This window comes from Trichomycterus rosablanca, chromosome 4 (genome assembly GCF_030014385.1).
Source record: "Trichomycterus rosablanca isolate fTriRos1 chromosome 4, fTriRos1.hap1, whole genome shotgun sequence".
Lineage (NCBI taxonomy): Eukaryota > Metazoa > Chordata > Actinopteri > Siluriformes > Trichomycteridae > Trichomycterus > Trichomycterus rosablanca.
The window spans coordinates 8,645,205-8,662,305 of record NC_085991.1 but is presented as its reverse complement, the minus strand read 5'-3'; the positions used below and the strand labels follow the sequence as shown (position 1 = coordinate 8,662,305).

Below are 17,101 nucleotides of genomic sequence, written 5' to 3'. Positions count from 1 at the left end.
ACAAGGAGGGCAAGACACAAAAGGTCATTGCTAAAGAGGCTGGCTGTTCACAGAGCTCTGTGTCCAAGCACATTAATAGAGAGGCGAAGGGAAGGAAAAGATAGATAGGGTAGAAAAAAGTGTACAAGCAATAGGGATAACCGCACCCTGGAGAGGATTGTGAAACAAAACCCATTCAAAAATGTGGGGGAGATTCACAAAGAGTGGACTGCAGCTGGAGTCAGTGCTTCAAGAACCACCACGCACAGACGTATGCAAGACATGGGTTTCAGCTGTCGCATTCCTTGTGTCAAGCCACTCTTGAACAAGAGACAGCGTCAAAAGCGGAAAAAGGTGTGCAGAGAAATAGATGGACTACAGTCAGTAATTGTAGAACTACAAAGTGCTTCTATATGGTAAGTGGAGCTGATAAAATGCACAGTGAGTGTAAATAAATAAATAAATAAATAATTGTGGTCCTCTTAATGATGCAATACCTTGCCAACTACTGTATTTTCTTACAGACACACCAAAATTAGAGTTTTAAAGGCTGTAGGGGGATCTTTCGAATGCAGTCTTTTTTTTTTATGATGTTTAAATAATAATAACAGCAATGTCATGTATTTGAAATATTCACACATACAAAAACCAGGGCAATCTATTTTATTTGGGTTTTTCTTTATGTTTAATCACCATCTATTCACTCACACCACAAGACCTGCCAAAAGTAAAAGTCATTTTGATGCACTAAAATAAAAGATAACATAAAAGAGCTTGTAAAAGTATGATAGCCTGTCATGTATGTATTACATTATTAAAAAAATATATTAGCTGCATCATGTTACCGACATGCATGACGACTAGGGATGTAACGATACACTCTTAGTGGGTAGCACTGTCGCTTCACAGCAAGAAGGTCCTGGGTTCGATCCCCGGACGGGGCGGTCCGGATCCTTTCCCTGCGGAGTTTGCATGTTCTCCCAGTGTCTGCGTGGGTTTCCTCCGGGAGCTCCGGTTTCCTCCCACAGTCCAAAAACATGCAGTCAGGTTAATTGGAGACACTGAATTGCCCTATAAGTGAATGGGTGTGTGTGTGTGTGTGTGTGTGTGTGTGTGTATGTTTGTCCGCCCTGTGATGGACGGGCGTCCCAGCCAGGGTGTTACTGTGTGCCTTGCGCCCGTTGAAAGGCTGGGATACTACACCCCCCCCCCCCGCTACCCTAATTGGATAAGCGGATAAGAAAATGAATGAATGAATGAAAGTTCCACATCTTCATCTGCAGTGTAGTTGCAGGGTTGCCAGGTCAGACACCACCCCACAACCTTTACATTTTCACCCATTTTGAATTAAGTCCAATTTGGCTGGAAAACCTCGAACCTGGCCACTCTGTGTAGTGATGTCGACCAGGCGAGGTGGATAGCACCAGTGCATTCTGCTGATTACAGTGAATATCCATTCATTTTACTCATTCTTCTTAATCGGTTTGAGTCGTGGCATATTTGCATCGATTATTAACTGTCTTGTGGTGCATCGTTACATGTTCCACATCTTCACCTGTCGTCGCCATTTTACTAAAACAGTGTAGTGGCAGGGTTGCCAGGTCAGACACCACCCCGCAACCTTAAAATTTTCTTTTATTTTGAATTAAGCCCAATTTGGCTGGAAAACCTCGAACCTGGCAACTCTGTGTAGTGACGTCGACCAGGCGAGGTGTATAGCGCCAGTGCACTCTGCTGATTAAAGTGAATATCGATTCATTTTCCACCAGGGGCAGAAATACATTGGACCATGTTTACAGTAACATCAAGGAGGGATACAAAGTCTCCACCCTCCCCCACCTAAGCACGTCTGATCACCTATCACTCTTTCTCACACCTGCATACAGACCCATCATCAGCAGAACAAAGCCTTCTGTGAAAACCATCAAGATCTGGCCAGAAGGAGCTTCCATTCAACTCCAGGACTGTTTTGAGCGCACTCACTGGGACCTTTTTGCACAAGAAAACATAGAGGAATATACAGTACATCCACTGTCCTGTTTTACATACAGTCTTGTGTGGATAATGTCACTGTTGACAAGCGCATCAGATGCTTTCCGAACAGCAAGCCATGGATGACCAGGGAGGTTAAGTGCCGACTGAGGGACCGCAACACAGCCTTCAGGTCGGGAAATGGCGAACTTTACAGCACTGCCAGGTCCAACCTGAAGAGAGCCATCAAACACGCAAAAGCAGCCTACAGGCTGAAGATTGAGGGCCATTTCAGTGATGGCAACCCCCGGCATGCATGGGAAGGCATCCACCACCTCACAAACTACAAAGGCAATAAAAACACAATCACCACCAGTAGCAGTGACTCACTAGTGGAGGAACTGAATTATTTCTTTGCACACTTTGAGGTGGATGCAGTGGAGGAGACAGAGACCAGGACAGCACCACTGCAAACTGTTGACATCCTGGCACTTACTGTGAGTACAGAGGATGTCAGGAGAGTGCTCCGCAGTGTCAACCCCAGGAAAGCGACCGGCCCAGACGGAATTTCAGGGAGGGTACTTAAGGACTGTGCATATCAGCTGGCAGAGGTGTTCAAAAACATCTTCAACCTCTCTCTGTCCCACTGCACTGTCCCCAAATGTTTCAAGTCTGCCACCATTGTGTCTCTTCCAAAGAAAGCCACAATCAACAGCCTGAACGACTTCAGACCGGTGGCTCTCACCTCCACGGTGTTGAAGTGCTTTGAAAAACTGGTTCTGAAGCACATACAGTCTTCACTCCCACCCACCCTGGACCAACATCAGTTTGCCTACAAAGGCAACAGGTCAACAGAAGACGCCATCAACAGTGCTCTCCATGTGGCACTGACTCACCTGGAACATCAGGGAACATATGTGAGGATGCTGTTCGTGGATTTCAGCTCGGCATTTAATACAGTTATCCCCAGCAGACTGGTATCCAAGCTGCTAAACCTGGGCGTCAGTCAGCACACATGTAGGTGGATTAAGGACTTTTTAACAAACCGCCCACAGTCTGTTAGGATGGGGGCCCATCTCTCCCCTGTTCTGACACTGAGTACTGGAGTTCCACAGGGCTGTGTGCTGAGCCCTCTTCTTTACTCCCTCTACACCCACGACTGTACACCAACCCACAGCACAAATTCAATCATCGAGTTTGCAGATGACACCACTGTAATCGGACTAATACAGAATGGAGATGAGTCTGCCTACAGGGAAGAAGTCCTCAAACTGTCTGAATGGTGCTCCATTAACAACCTGGCACTCAACACCTCTAAAACAAAAGAGATGGTCATCTGCTTCAGGAGACAGAGAGAGGAACCTACTCCCTTATACATCAGAGGAAACACAGTAGAGAGAGTGTCTAATTTCAAATTCCTAGGCACACACATCTCCCAGGACCTCACATGGACTACCAACACCACCTCTCTAGTGAAAAAAGCACAGAAGCGGCTCTACTTTTTAAGGACACTAAGGAAAGCCAACCTGTCCAAGCAGCTACTGGTGTCCTTCTATCGCAGCACGGTGGAAAGCACACTCGCTCATGGCATTCTGGTGTGGTATGCCAGCTGCTCTGAGGCTGACAAGAAGGCTCTTCAGAGGGTCATCAAATCAGCTCAGAGAACCATCAACACTGAGCTGCCTTCACTAGAGAACATTTACAGAACTCGATGCCTGCGTCGAGCCACAAACATAATTAAGGACTCATTTCACCCTTGTTGCAACCTGTTCACCTTGTTGCCCTCTGGTAGGCGCTATAGGAGTATCAAGGCCCGTACTTCCAGACTCCTGAAAAGCTTTTTCCCCTCTGCCATAAAAACATTAAACTATCAAACTTTACATCCTAGGAAATAATGTGCAATTTATAGGGACTGTGCAATAACCTTCTTCTTTTTTTTTTTTTTTTCTCTCTGTAAAGTTCTTAAAACCACACGTTTATTTTTGTATCTAGATGTGTATATGTTTATTTGTAAATAGATGTGTGTATATATATGTCTGTGTGTACATACATGTACCGTCAAGAAGATGCTCTTAAAATTACGTTGTGCACTGTGCAATGACAATAAAGGCATTCTATTCTATTCTATTCTATTTTACTCATTCTTCTTAATCGGTTTGAGTCGTGGCATATTTGCATCGATCATTAACTGTCTTGTGGTGCATCGTTACATGTTCCACATCTTCACCTGCCGTCGCCATTTTACTAAAACAGTGTAGTAGCAGGGTTGCCAGGTCAGGCACCACCGCAACCCGCAACCTTTACATTTTCACTTATTTTGAATTAATCCCAATTTGGCTGGAAAACCTCGAACCTGGCCACTCTGTGTAGTGACGTCGACCAGGCGAGGTGGATAGCGCCAGTGCACTCTGCTGTTTAAAGTGAATCGGTTCGAGTCGTGGCATATTTGCATCGATCATTAACTGTCTTGTGGTGCATCGTTACATGTTCCACATCTTCACCTGCCGTCGCCATTTTACTAAAACAGTGTAGTAGCAGGGTTGCCAGGTCAGGCACCACCGCAACCCGCAACCTTTAAATTTTCACTTATTTTGAATTAATCCCAATTTGGCTGGAAAACCTCGAACCTGGCAATTCTGTGTAGTGACGTCAACCAGGCGAGGTGGATAGCGCCAGTGCACTCTACTGTTTAAAGTTAATCGGTTCGAGTCGTGGCATATTTGCATCGATCATTAACTGTCTTGTGGTGCATCGTTACATGTTCCACATCTTCACCTGCCGTCGCCATTTTACTAAAACAGTGTAGTAGCAGGGTTGCCAGGTCAGGCACCACCGCAACCCGCAACCTTTACATTTTCACTTATTTTGAATTAATCCCAATTTGGCTGGAAAACCTCGAACCTGGCCACTCTGTGTAGTGACGTCGACCAGGCGAAGTGGATAGCGCCAGTGCACTCTGCTGTTTAAAGTGAATCGGTTCGAGTCGTGGCATATTTGCATCGATCATTAACTGTCTTGTGGTGCATCGTTACATGTTCCACATCTTCACCTGCCGTCGCCATTTTACTAAAACAGTGTAGTAGCAGGGTTGCCAGGTCAGGCACCACCGCAACCCGCAACCTTTACATTTTCACTTATTTTGAATTAATCCCAATTTGGCTGGAAAACCTCGAACCTGGCCACTCTGTGTAGTGACGTCGACCAGGCGAAGTGGATAGCGCCAGTGCACTCTGCTGTTCAAAGTGAATCGGTTCGAGTCGTGGCATATTTGCATCGATCATTAACTGTCTTGTGGTGCATCGTTACATGTTCCACATCTTCACGTGCCGTCGCCATTTTACTAAAACAGTGTAGTAGCAGGGTTGCCAGGTCAGGCACCACCGCAACCCGCAACCTTTACATTTTCACTTATTTTGAATTAATCCCAATTTGGCTGGAAAACCTCGAACCTGGCCACTCTGTGTAGTGACGTCGACCAGGCGAAGTGGATAGCGCCAGTGCACTCTGCTGTTTAAAGTGAATCGGTTCGAGTCGTGGCATATTTGCATCGATCATTAACTGTCTTGTGGTGCATCGTTACATGTTTTCACATCTTCACCTGCCGTCGCCATTTTACTAAAACAGTGTAGTAGCAGGGTTGCCAGGTCAGGCACCACCGCAACCCGCAACCTTTAAATTTTCACTTATTTTGAATTAATCCCAATTTGGCTGGAAAACCTCGAACCTGGCCACTCTGTGTAGTGACGTCGACCAGGCGAGGTGGATAGCGCCAGTGCACTCTGCTGTTTAAAGTGAATCGGTTAGAGTCGTGGCATATTTGCATCGATCATTAACTGTCTTGTGGTGCATCGTTACATGTTCCACATCTTCACTTGCCGTCGCCATTTTACTAAAACAGTGTAGTAGCAGGGTTGCCAGGTCAGGCACCACCCCGCAACCTTAAAATTTTCACTTATTTTGAATTAATCCCAATTTGGCTGGAAAACCTCGAACCTGGCAATTCTGTGTAGTGACGTCAACCAGGCGAGGTGGATAGCGCCAGTGCACTCTGCTGTTTAAAGTGAATTGGTTCGAGTCGTGGCATATTTGCATCGATCATTAACTGTCTTGTGGTGCATCGTTACATGTTCCACATCTTCACCTGCCGTCGCCATTTTACTAAAACAGTGTAGTAGCAGGGTTGCCAGGTCAGGCACCACCGCAACCCGCAAACTTTAAATTTTCACTTATTTTGAATTATTCCCAATTTGGCTGGAAAACCTCGAACCTGGCCACTCTGTGTAGTGACGTCAACCAGGCGAGGTGGATAGCGCCAGTGCACTCTGCTGTTTAAAGTGAATCGGTTCGAGTCGTGGCATATTTGCATCGATCATTAACTGTCTTGTGGTGCATCGTTACATGTTTTCACATCTTCACCTGCCGTCGCCATTTTACTAAAACAGTGTAGTAGCAGGGTTGCCAGGTCAGGCACCACCGCAACCCGCAACCTTTAAATTTTCACTTATTTTGAATTAATCCCAATTTGGCTGGAAAACCTTGAACCTGGCCACTCTGTGTAGTGACGTCGACCAGGCGAGGTGGATAGCGCCAGTGCACTCTGCTGTTTAAAGTGAATCGGTTCGAGTCGTGGCATATTTGCATCGATCATTAACTGTCTTGTGGTGCATCGTTACATGTTCCACATCTTCACCTGCCGTCGCCATTTTACTAAAACAGTGTAGTAGCAGGGTTGCCAGGTCAGGCACCACCCTGCAACCTTTAAATTTTCACTTATTTTGAATTAATCCCAATTTGGCTGGAAAACCTCGAACCTGGCCACTCTGTGTAGTGACGTCGACCAGGCGAAGTGGATAGCGCCAGTGCACTCTGCTGTTTAAAGGGAATCGGTTCGAGTCGTGGCATATTTGCATCGATCATTAACTGTCTTGTGGTGCATCGTTACATGTTCCACATCTTCACCTGCCGTCGCCATTTTACTAAAACAGTGTAGTAGCAGGGTTGCCAGGTCAGGCACCACCGCAACCCGCAACCTTTAAATTTTCACTTATTTTGAATTAATCCCAATTTGGCTGGAAAACCTCGAACCTGGCCACTCTGTGTAGTGACGTCGACCAGGCGAGGTGGATAGCGCCAGTGCACTCTGCTGTTTAAAGTGAATCGGTTCGAGTCGTGGCATATTTGCATCGATCATTAACTGTCTTGTGGTGCATCGTTACATGTTCCACATCTTCACCTGCCGTCGCCATTTTACTAAAACAGTGTAGTAGCAGGGTTGCCAGGTCAGGCACCACCCTGCAACCTTTAAATTTTCACTTATTTTGAATTAATCCCAATTTGGCTGGAAAACCTCGAACCTGGCCACTCTGTGTAGTGACGTCGACCAGGCGAAGTGGATAGCGCCAGTGCACTCTGCTGTTTAAAGTGAATCGGTTCGAGTCGTGGCATATTTGCATCGATCATTAACTGTCTTGTGGTGCATCGTTACATGTTCCACATCTTCACCTGCCGTCGCCATTTTACTAAAACAGTGTAGTAGCAGGGTTGCCAGGTCAGGCACCACCGCAACCCGCAACCTTTAAATTTTCACTTATTTTGAATTAATCCCAATTTGGCTGGAAAACCTCGAACCTGGCCACTCTGCGTAGTGACGTCGACCAGGCGAGGTGGATAGCGCCAGTGCACTCTGCTGTTTAAAGTGAATCGGTTCGAGTCGTGGCATATTTGCATCGATCATTAACTGTCTTGTGGTGCATCGTTACATGTTCCACATCTTCACCTGCCGTCGCCATTTTACTAAAACAGTGTAGTAGCAGGGTTGCCAGGTCAGGCACCACCCCGCAACCTTTAAATTTTCACTTATTTTGAATTAATCCCAATTTGGCTGGAAAACCTCGAACATGGCCACTCTGTGTAGTGACATCGACCAGGCGAGGTGGATAGCGCCAGTGCACTCTGCTGTTTAAAGTGAATCGGTTCGAGTCGTGGCATATTTGCATCGATCATTAACTGTCTTGTGGTGCATCGTTACATGTTCCACATCTTCACGTGCCGTCGCCATTTTACTAAAACAGTGTAGTAGCAGGGTTGCCAGGTCAGGCACCACCCCGCAAACTTTAAATTTTCACTTATTTTGAATTAATCCCAATTTGGCTGGAAAACCTCGAACCTGGCAATTCTGTGTAGTGACGTCAACCAGGCGAGGTGGATAGCGCCAGTGCACTCTACTGTTTAAAGTTAATCGGTTCGAGTCGTGGCATATTTGCATCGATCATTAACTGTCTTGTGGTGCATCGTTACATGTTCCACATCTTCACGTGCCGTCGCCATTTTACTAAAACAGTGTAGTAGCAGGGTTGCCAGGTCAGGCACCACCCCGCAAACTTTAAATTTTCACTTATTTTGAATTAATCCCAATTTGGCTGGAAAACCTCGAACCTGGCAATTCTGTGTAGTGACGTCAACCAGGCGAGGTGGATAGCGCCAGTGCACTCTACTGTTTAAAGTGAATCGGTTCGAGTCGTGGCATATTTGCATCGATCATTAACTGTCTTGTGGTGCATCGTTACATGTTCCACATCTTCACCTGCCGTCGCCATTTTACTAAAACAGTGTAGTAGCAGGGTTGCCAGGTCAGGCACCACCCCGCAAACTTTAAATTTTCACTTATTTTGAATTAATCCCAATTTGGCTGGAAAACCTCGAACCTGGCAATTCTGTGTAGTGACGTCAACCAGGCGAGGTGGATAGCGCCAGTGCACTCTACTGTTTAAAGTTAATCGGTTCGAGTCGTGGCATATTTGCATCGATCATTAACTGTCTTGTGGTGCATCGTTACATGTTCCACATCTTCACCTGCCGTCGCCATTTTACTAAAACAGTGTAGTAGCAGGGTTGCCAGGTCAGGCACCACCGCAACCCGCAACCTTTAAATTTTCACTTATTTTGAATTAATCCCAATTTGGCTGGAAAACCTCGAACCTGGCCACTCTGTGTAGTGACGTCGACCAGGCTAGGTGGATAGCGCCAGTGCACTCTGCTGTTTAAAGTGAATATCGATTAATTTGACTCATTCTTCTTAATCGGTTTGAGTCGTGGCATATTTGCATTGCTTATTAACTGTCTTGTGGTGCATCGTTACATCCCTAACGATGACAGGATTATAAAAAGCACCGACACCAAACGCAAAGATCAGATTGCTGCATTTTTATTTGCTTCTAAATTAAAAAGAAATTCCAGGTCAGGTATGCAGCACGTGAACAGTGTTTAAGATTCTTCACTGATACTAGACTGGATGCAAACAAAACATTACAAATAAAATTCAATTAATTCAATAAACAGGAATGGTGCATAGTAGAGGAAATGTAGTTCGATCGAATCGAAGGAGGACAACGACTCAAAAGTTAAAATCATCTCCTTTGCCTTTTTTCTCCTGAGACTCCGTCCAGGCTTTGTTGAGGGTGCGCTTCATTTCATCGTCGCCATCCGAGTACATCTTCTTCAGTATGTTCATCAGACCGTCTCCGGGATCTGCGTTGTCATCATAGCTGGGTTTCCTGAGAGGAGCAAACAAAAGTATTCAGCCACATGGATAGCGATTAATATGTGACGTGTGTTTACATTTAACCTTCAACTAGCTGACCTAACTGAGGCTGAATGCCGTAACAGCGCAGCAGCAGTGAAATTCGATTATTAAAATCAGTGATTGAGTCATAATCGTACGATGAAGCTATCATACGATAATCATACCATTCCTGAACCATTTTTAGTTTGTGGCAGGGCGCATTATCCTGCTGAAAGAGGCCACAGCCATCAGGGAATACCGTTTCCATGAAAGGTTGTACATGGTCTGAACAATGCTTAGGTAGGTGGTACGTGTCAAAGTAACATCCACATGGATGGCAGGACCCAAGGTTTCCCAGCAGAACATTGCTCAAAGCATCACACTGCCTCCGTCGGCTTGCCTTTTTCCCATAATGCACCCTGGTGCCGTGTGTTCCCCAGGTAAGCGATGCACACGCACCCGGCCATCCATGGTCCAGTTCCGATGCTCACGTTTCCATTGTTGGCGCTTCTGGCGGTGGACAGGGGTCGGCATGGGCACACTGACTGGTCTGCGGCTATGTGTATTCTGACACCTTTCTATCAGAACCAGCATTAACTTCTTCAGCAGTTTGAGCTACAGTAGCTCGTCTGTTGGATCGGACCACACGGGTCAGCCTTCGCTCCCCACGTTCATCAATGAGCCTTGGCCGCCCATGACCCTGTAGATGGGAACCCCCAACAAGAGGTGCAGTTTTGGAGATGCTCTGACCCAGTCGTCTAGCCATCACAATTTGGTCCTTGTCATTTTTCCTGCTTCTAAAATGTTCACTTGATGCCTAATATATCCCACCCACTAACAGGTGTCATGATGAAGATAAGCATATTATTCAATTCACCTGTCAGGGGTCATAATGTTATGCCTAGTCGGTGTTAAGTCTTTTCACATATTTGAATATTTATTGTATTTTGTCAGACACTGTCACTGGTATTTTTCACAGACCCCAAGTCTACCATTCCTAATAGTTTGAATATCATTACATACATTGTGCTAAAGCCCCTTTGTAGGTAGACTAGCTAGTAGGGATGTCCCGATCACGTTTTTTTGTTCCCGATCATTCATTTTGATCCCGATCCGATACAGAGTCTCAAACCGATACTTGTATTTTCTAGATATTGTCTAGACCAGTGGTTCTCAAACTTTTTAGACCAAGTACCACCCATTATCAAACCAAAACTTCCAAGTACCACTTATGTTTTTCATCACAGAACCACATATGCCACACATTTATTAGGGGTGTGTGTGTGTGTGTGTATGTATATTAGTGATGGGAATTATGCCTTCTTGAAGGGAGAAGGATCTTTTGGCTCGGTTCTTTTTAAAGAGCCGTTTAAAAGAATGGCTCTTCGTTCTTCAGGAGGCGCTACTAGGTAAACTATAGGACACCCTCGATATTAACATCAGATTTTGCTACCTTACCCTAAATGTAGGCCTAATTATAAACACTTAAACGAGAAAAAAAGATTTATTTCAAAAGAAAAAAAAACTACAGAGACGTACTGTGGTTTCATTACATTAAGTTTTTAGAATAATCCTCTCTTGTACTGAGATGTGACTGTGTTTGTTTCTGCTTTAAAACATACGCACCATGAAAGAACCAGACTTAACACAATTAAACAAGTTTATAGTTTATTTCTCAATTATTTGTCATTATACTACCACCTCTCTCTCTCTCTCTCTCTCTCTCTCTCTGTGCGTGTGCGTGTGTGTGTCTCGCTTGCTCTTTCAGCGATACTGAAAGTGTTTCGGATTTGAATATCGGCAATAAACAGCTCTTATTACGACTTACGATTAATTCCCTCTACTGATGTGAAGCTGAATGGATGGATTACAGTCTATATGAACTGCGCAAAAATAAAAGACTCGGTTCCTTTCGTTCATTTCAAAGATCCGTTTAATAGAACGACCCATCACTAGTATATCTGCGCCTGTTTAGCGGAGCAGCCTGGTGATGTCAGGAAGGAGATCAGTGAGATTCAGACGCAGATCTGCTCTGATAAAAGTGAGAGAGCTACTGATCACTTTACTGATCACTTTACTGATCACGTTTTGGGAATTTCGAGATGAAAACCGCGAACGTGAAGTATAGACGTAATAAAGTACGGTGTCTGCGTAGCCCCGAATATTTTTAAAAACATTTGTTTTAATACAGTTAAACTGATTTTATTAAAACAGAATTATAACTACTTTGAAACAGATTTTATTAGTAATTTACACATTTTGTTTCATTTTGTTGTATTTATAATTATTAAATTATTAATTTTTTTCGGTGCATGTAGTTACTTTTCCGAAATTATCTGGCGTACCACTTCATGCTGCTTCACGTACCACCAGTGGTACGCGTACCACAGTTTGAGAACCACTGGTCTAGACTGTTCACACAGTGCACACTTCAAGTACATCAGTTATTCAAATTAATCCAATGTATATGTTTAACAACTGAATAGCTCTGCAGTGCTGTAGGAAACAATCGCCTGCATCCAAGCTATCGCTTAGTGTTCTTTTATTTTTACAAAATAAAAGTAAACAAACTTAGTGCAGCATTGTAGTAGGAAAACTAGAACACTCAAAATGAAGTGAAGGTTCTTTTTGAGGAAAATCAGCATCTCTGCCGTGTTAGCGGACGGCCGGTTCCTCTTCTCATCATATAATAATAAACTCGCTGTATTCGGCTGAGTGTTTATTTTTTAGGTGCCGTATCAAATTGGTAGTAATTGTAGATCGTTTGGTTAAATGATATCTGGTTTGTTTCTTATGAGCCACCGTACTTGTATGCATGTTGTAACTGTAACAAACTTTTCTGGGTTGTATTGTGACAATGGTTTAATGGACGTTTCTACGCGAAGTGAGTGTGTTTTGACCCTTTGGGGCTTCCATAGTGCATGGAATAGCGTGCTTGGCTAACGCGATGACTCTAGCTGTCCCCTAGCTATTCGGTACCGTAACAGAAGAAGTTAATAAAGTGTTATGCTCCCGACAATTTGTGAATTTACCGTGTATTTATTTCTTTATTAAGCGAGTGCATCACTACGACGCTCGGTTACATAACTAAGCCAATCAGAGTGCTTGATACTGAGATGTCGATCAGTCTTGTAACACGTAAACTCGTAAAAGCTGTGTACTCGGATTAAAAGTTATTGTTTTGTAAACCGGTGTGATCTTCGACTCGCACACCATATAAACAGTAAAATTCTACAGTAATGAACGCAGCTCTGCTCCTACCGCCTCGTGAAACGCTCGCATTGCAGACATTACACTTCGCTGTTGGACTCTCCGTTTACGACACCTGCTTGACCGCTGACGTAAAACGAAAGATCGGGATTAGGATCGGGCTTAGTAAAGCCGATACCGATCAGTTAAAAAATGCCTTGATCGGCCCCGATTCCGATCTTCGAGACTGTTTTTTATAGAAGCACAAGTTCTGCTTCAGTGTATCGACTTTTGCAGGCTTGCGGAATCCTTAATACTTTTTTTGTAGTCCAATACGGTCGGGCTCATGCCTGGTATAATACGGTACTCACTCTTTATCCTTCGCCTGCTTCTCCACCTGGGTGAGGAACTCCCATTTCTTTGTCGTCGTCTTCTTGCACATAACGAGCAGCATGTCAGTTTTCACCTGGATAAAAATACTTAATGAGCGCATTTGAAGGTCATGACTGGTGAACTTGATTTTATAATGTAGTAAATAGGAAGATCAGTTGGCCGACCTTTTTACAGCTCTCTTCAACTATAATTGGGAACAGAAGGTTGTTCATCATCATTTGGTGATTCTTTGTGTCCAGATCTTTAACGAGCACATTGAAAGACCTGGAGAGAAGAGTCAGATATACACTGATCAGCCATAGCATTAAAACCACCTCCTTGTTTCTATAGAAAACACTTTGTAGTTCTACAATTACTGACTCCATCTGTTTCTCTGCATGCTTTGTTAGCCCCCTTTCATGCTGTTTTTCAATGGTCAGGACCCCCACAGGACCACCACAGAGCAGGTATTATTTAGGTGGTGGATCATTCTCAGCAGTGTGTGTGTGCTGGTATGAGTGGATCAGACACAGCAGCGCTGATGGAGTTTTTAAACACCTCACTGTCACTGCTGGACTGAGAATAGTCCACCAACCAAAAACATCCTGTGAACTCTGATGAAGGTCTAAAAGATGACAGCAGCAATAGATGAGCGATCGTCTCTGACTTTACATCTACAAGGTGGACCAACTAGGTAGGAGTGTCTAATAGAGTGGACAGTGAGTGGACACGGTATTTAAAAACTCCAGCAGCGATGCCCAGGTGGCGCAGCGGGATATGCTGGGCACCATCTGGCAGGCATAATTGGCAGAATAGTCCACCAACCAAAAACATCCAGCCAACAGCGCCCCATGGGCAGCGTCCTGTGACCACTGATGAAGGTCTAGAAGATGACCGACTCAAACGGCAGCAACAGATGAGCGATCGTCTCTGACTTTCCATCTACATGGTGGACCAAGTAGGTAGGAGTGTCTAATAGTGTGCCTGCAGCAGATACTAATCGGCCACCGTATCTGCAGGGTGGGTGCCGAACTATGTGTGGGTGGGTGGGTCTCCATACGCTGTGTAAGGACCCTGATTGGCGGAAGAGACGCCTGTGCAGAATGCAGGGGCGAGAAGAGGAGGGCTGTGCACATGTCGGGAGTGGCGTGTACAGCGACGTGCTCTCCTTGGGCGCAATCTGGTATCTCTCAGCAGTGGAAGACAAAATGCATTAAAAAACACTCCAGCAGCATTGCTGTGTCTGATCCACTCATACCAGCACAACACACACCAACAGACAACCACCATGTCAGTGTCACTGCAGTGCCGAGAATGATCCACAACCCAAATAATACCTACTCAGTTGTGGTCCTGGGGGTCCTGACCATTGCAGAACAGCATGAAAAGGGGCTAACAAAGCATGTAGAGAAACAGATGGACTACAGTCAGTAATTGTAGAACTATAAAGTGCTTCTATGTGGTAAATGGAGCTGATAAAATGGACAGTGAGTGTAGAAACAAGAAGGTGCTTTTAATGTTACGGCTGATGCCTCTTATAGATGCAGTGTACCCACCTGTCTGTAAAGCTGACTTGCACATTTTCAGCTGGGATTTTATGCACTCCCTTTAGTGTGATATACACCTTCACGAATTTGTCAGACTGGTCCCAACCTACACAAGACTTGTGTTTAGACACATCAGATGAGGTGCAGATCACAAAATCTAAAACAAGAGGATTTTTTTTTGTGATGTACCCACCGTAGTTGTTAATTTTGACCGTGTAGCCCTTGAGCGTCGTGTCCACCTGGTCTCCGGCGTCTCCTTTCTCTCGCTGTTCTTTCTGTTGCTGTTTCAGAGCAAGCTCTTTTTCGATCTTTTTCTGCTCCTGGGAAAGAACGTCTTGTACTCGCTTTCTTTCGCACTGCTCCAGCAGATGCGTCAATTCTTTCAGATCGCTCTCTAGACCTGTAATCTAAATCAGCATGGTTTGAATCGTTAACATTTTATTAGCAAACAATCAATGGATATATACACCGACACTCACTGTCCATTTTATCAGCTCCACTTACCACATAGAAGCACTTTGTAGTTCCACAATTACTGACTGTACTCCATCTGTTTCTCTACATACCTTTTTAACCTGCTTTCATGCTGTTCTTGAATGGTCAGGACCCCCACAGAGCAGGTATTATTTAGATGGTGGATCATTCTCAGCACTGCAGTGTTAGTGTGTGTTGTGCTGGTATGAGTGGATCAGACACAGCAGCGCTGCTGGAGTTTTTAAATACCGTGTCCACTCACTGTCCACTCTATTAGACACTCCTACCTACTCGGTCCACCTTGTAGATGTAAAGTCAGATATGATCGCTCATCTATTGCTGCTGTTTGAGTTGGTCATCTTCTAGACCTTCATCAGTGCTCACAGGACGCTGCCCACGGGGCGCTGTTAGCTGGATATTTTGGGTTGGTGGACTATTCTCAGTCCAGCAGTGACAGTGAGGTGTTTAAATCCACTCATACCAGCACAACACACACTCTAACACACCACCACCATGTCAGTGTCACTGCAGTGCTGAGAATGATCCACCACCTAAATAATACCTGCTCTGTAGTGGTCCTGTGGGGGTCCTAAAAGGGGGGCTAACAAAGCATGTAGAGAAACAGATGGACTACAGTCAGTAATTGTAGAACTACAAAGTGCTTCTATATGGTAAGTGGTGATAAAATGGACAATGAGTGTAGAAACAATGAGGTGGTTTTAATGTTATGCCTGATCGGTGTACAGTGAATGAAGCTGACAGATAATAAACTGTAAAGGTAACATCCTCAAAGCTTTACAAGTACTTGTCTTGATTTATTATGATATACTTAAATATTTCATGACTGGTGTAATTACGACCTCTGCTGACACTCCCAACCCCCCCAAAAAATAATACATACCCATGCAGAAAATGTATTTTTTTGTTTTACACCACTAAGACATGTCGGTTTGCAGTGCTATTTATTTACCCTAAACTCAAAATCTCTGAAACGCAACGCCCTTCGTCGAGAAATTTGTACCCTTAAACTCAACGTTTCCCTTAAACCCAACATGTTCACTTTGTTTAAAAAAAATTTATTTATTCAATTTGTAATTAACAATGAACAGTCGCTTTGTTCAGCGCTCGGCTTGAGCGGTGCGGTCGTCAAAGTGTGCGTACGAGACGAATCTGCATTTGTGTGGAATAACCGTCAGATTCACTCTCTGTGTTTAGCTGGATTTTTCTCCTGTTTCACTTTTAAACTTGTGTTATAGCTCGGGGTTCTGAGAAACTGTATGGATCAGCTTTTTATTTCAGTGTTTTTATATTATATTTATATATCTCGACGCCTTTTAAACTCAACGCCAGTCCCAGAACCAACTGACGTCGAGTTTCAAGGTACCACTGTATGTTGATTTAAGGTTATATAAACAGATACTGTACGGATCACTGTTATTACATCGGTTCTCTGACGCAACGTGCCAAATGGTGAAAAGTTTTAATTCTATTTAAATTTAACAGGTTGAAATAGAATAAATAAAAGCTTAAAATAGAGTTCAGGTTCTATTCTGGCTATTAGGACCATTAGTCAAGCTACTGTGTGGATGGACATGGTGAGGTAAAAGTGTGCGGAATACCGTGAAAATACATCACATTAAATGTGTCATCACATTAAATACGGTTATATATATATATAATAACTTGCTGTAATAATAACATGCACAGGTTTATATTTTTACTTCTATTTTCTATGAGCTAGTCTGACATTAGATAACTTTAAAATAAAACCACAGGTTAACACACATAGCAAATTGTAACACTCTCCTTAGCAAAATGAATCGGTTCCCTCCTAGATTCCTACCTGTTCACTAAGCTCCATGACTGATGTTCTGGTTTATAAGCGCTTATTGAACTTTATGTATAAATTCAAGCAGAAATCCAAACATTCAGTAAATAAGCTTTAAACCGTACAGCTATACTTTCACTTCGTTCACTCATGTGCAGGAGAGTCGGTTCTAGAAAGATG

At 44.1% G+C, this 17,101-nt stretch overlaps 1 protein-coding gene across 1 annotated transcript; it reads right to left on the bottom strand.

Moving 5' to 3' along the window:
• Positions 1-9,138: 9,138 nt before the first annotated feature.
• cacybp (calcyclin binding protein) lies at positions 9,139-17,101 on the bottom strand. Its single transcript, XM_062993019.1, has 6 exons — positions 16,937-17,101; positions 14,813-15,026; positions 14,629-14,725; positions 13,258-13,357; positions 13,072-13,166; positions 9,139-9,503 (listed from the first exon to the last, which is right to left on the bottom strand). Exons 1-6 carry the CDS (start codon positions 16,952-16,954, stop codon positions 9,344-9,346), a joined length of 684 nt encoding a protein of 227 aa, XP_062849089.1. The 5' UTR covers positions 16,955-17,101; the 3' UTR covers positions 9,139-9,343.

Excerpts from the sequence above, each read along its gene's own strand:
- cacybp (XM_062993019.1), bottom strand. Across the intron at positions 13,358-14,628 it reads CAAGTCAGCTTTACAGACAG|GTCTTTCAATGTGCTCGTTA; the intron begins GTGGGTACACTG and ends TCTTCTCTCCAG. Across the intron at positions 13,167-13,257 it reads TTGAAGAGAGCTGTAAAAAG|GTGAAAACTGACATGCTGCT; the intron begins GTCGGCCAACTG and ends ATTTTTATCCAG.